We start from the raw sequence: 1,930 nt of genomic DNA on the forward strand, positions 1-1,930 counted from the left end.
TATATGAGAACTAAAATGAAGTTCACTCGAATATGACACTGTAAAGTTTGTACGTTACAAAAACTTCAAGCACCAGCAGCTTTCAACGTGTATACTATACTTAGGACGACATACGTTTTTAGCTATGCAATATCTTTCCTCCATTGTTTTCATATTCTCGGAATAATAAGAAGAAAAATCAAGCTTTCCAAAGCTTTCTATAACCCAACAAACAAAATTGAGAACTTGAAGCTTCCAAAAGTGTATAGTAAAACTATGAAGACATGCTTATTTGCAGTGCAATATTTTTCTTGGTTTAATTTTTATATTCACGGGATAATAACAAGAAACATATAGAATGTTTAAATAATTTTCTGAACGTAAACTGAGCTAGGCAGCTCTACACGGCTGTTTCTCTACTTGTTCCCTCGTCTAAGCTTCTGAGGAGTGAAACAATATTTTGACATAGTAATATGAATATGACATGGTAACTTTCCAAAGAAACTGGGCCACAAGGTACAATGGTTCAAAGAATATCACAAGATCCTGCTATGTTAATACAAATTCATTTCAATCATTAACACCCGGACAGAATTACTAGAAAAAGTCTATATTGTAACTGAAAAACCACTGCTTTATATGGAGTCTCAATTTCCCCTTGCTGTTTTCTTTCCACAACTATAGGCCACTAATGCTTACAATGGCATGGGTGACAGGAGATCCTCTAGGGTTCATCAGTTAGGTGGAAGTTAATTCATCTGGTTCTTCTCTTGAACAAAAGATGAAGATGTTGTCTAGACAGATGGAGATTATGATGAAGGCTCAGGTGTAGATGATGACACCCACGCCCCCACACTCCTCCAAAATATATGTATTGAATTACAATAGCAGTAATGCCAAAATAATTGAATTACAATAACGATTTTTAACAAGTAAGAAAAACTATATTTTGGGTCGAACTTATATTTGGATTCCAAAAATGTATTCTTTGATAATGATGGAAAGAATTTGAAAACGGACTTCATTACAAACCATGTTACTTACAATAGTAATATATTTATCAAAGCAGGAGAACATTACATCTGCTGGGAAGAATACAAAAGAATGAAATTGGTATTTCTATAAAATTGTCAATTTCAATACAATTGTTTTTATAGTGAATTTACTGCTCAGACAAATAAATTCATCCTTATCGCCATCTACTTCAAGAGGAAATAGATGGGATAATACAACTCCAATGTTGAAAGGAAACACATGTCAAGAGGATGCCACCTTGGGTACCTCCAACCATTTCCACACCATCAGCAAACCACTCTCATCTCCAGTGAAGAAGAGGCCACCAGGACCTAACTCAATTAATGCCACATCTTTCTTGGCAAATAAACGTCCCCTCTCTGAAAATCTGTTGAAAAAACATCATCAGAGGATTCAACAAAAAAATAAGAAATATTACCATGACGGAGGTACAGTAACAAAAAGAAACGTGAATAATTTAGATTTACTTACGATGGCAATTCATACATGTGAACTGAATTGTCTCTGCACGAGGAAAATAATATTGGCTTTCCCTCTGCATCAGGCATCCCAAAAAGTGAAACAACACCCTGTAATATAAAAAAATCATCAACTTAGGAGATTGACCAACTCGTCAGCATTATAAGAAATATCAGCTTGACTTCTTACACATGAAAATAACACCAAATGATATTTCAACACATAAGATTAAGTCAACGCTTACATTTTCTTCGGTGTGTGTATATATCACTTCCAAAGATCCTGCTTCAATGCAAGCCCAGACCTTAATTGTGCGGTCAGATGAACTTGACAACAGATATTGATCCCAACAGATAAGGGATGGGACTACGTCAGTATGATCATTTAGTGTCATTGTACACTGTAATGTATCCATGTCCCAGACCTGAAGAAGACAAAATAACAACATCCGGTCGTT

At 35.2% G+C, this 1,930-nt stretch overlaps 1 protein-coding gene across 2 annotated transcripts in view; it reads right to left on the reverse strand.

Annotated features, from left to right (window-relative positions):
* Positions 1 to 1,077: 1,077 nt before the first annotated feature.
* Positions 1,078 to 1,930, reverse strand: part of LOC102660347 (zinc finger CCCH domain-containing protein 48) — a 13,555-nt gene continuing 12,702 nt past the window's right edge. The window contains exons 5-7 of one of the 2 annotated variants that reach the window (XM_014773241.3): positions 1,718 to 1,897; positions 1,486 to 1,583; positions 1,078 to 1,381 (exon numbers count right to left, since the gene is read on the reverse strand). In XM_014773241.3, the coding sequence (XP_014628727.1) occupies positions 1,237 to 1,381; positions 1,486 to 1,583; positions 1,718 to 1,897 (423 nt within the window). In that variant the 3' untranslated portion in view covers positions 1,078 to 1,236. Of the gene's footprint in view, positions 1,382 to 1,481; positions 1,584 to 1,717; positions 1,898 to 1,930 lie in introns of both variants that reach the window. The other variant, XM_014773243.2, reaches the window with a different exon arrangement.

Source organism: Glycine max, unplaced genomic scaffold (genome assembly GCF_000004515.6).
Source record: "Glycine max cultivar Williams 82 unplaced genomic scaffold, Glycine_max_v4.0 scaffold_99, whole genome shotgun sequence".
NCBI lineage: Eukaryota > Viridiplantae > Streptophyta > Magnoliopsida > Fabales > Fabaceae > Glycine > Glycine max.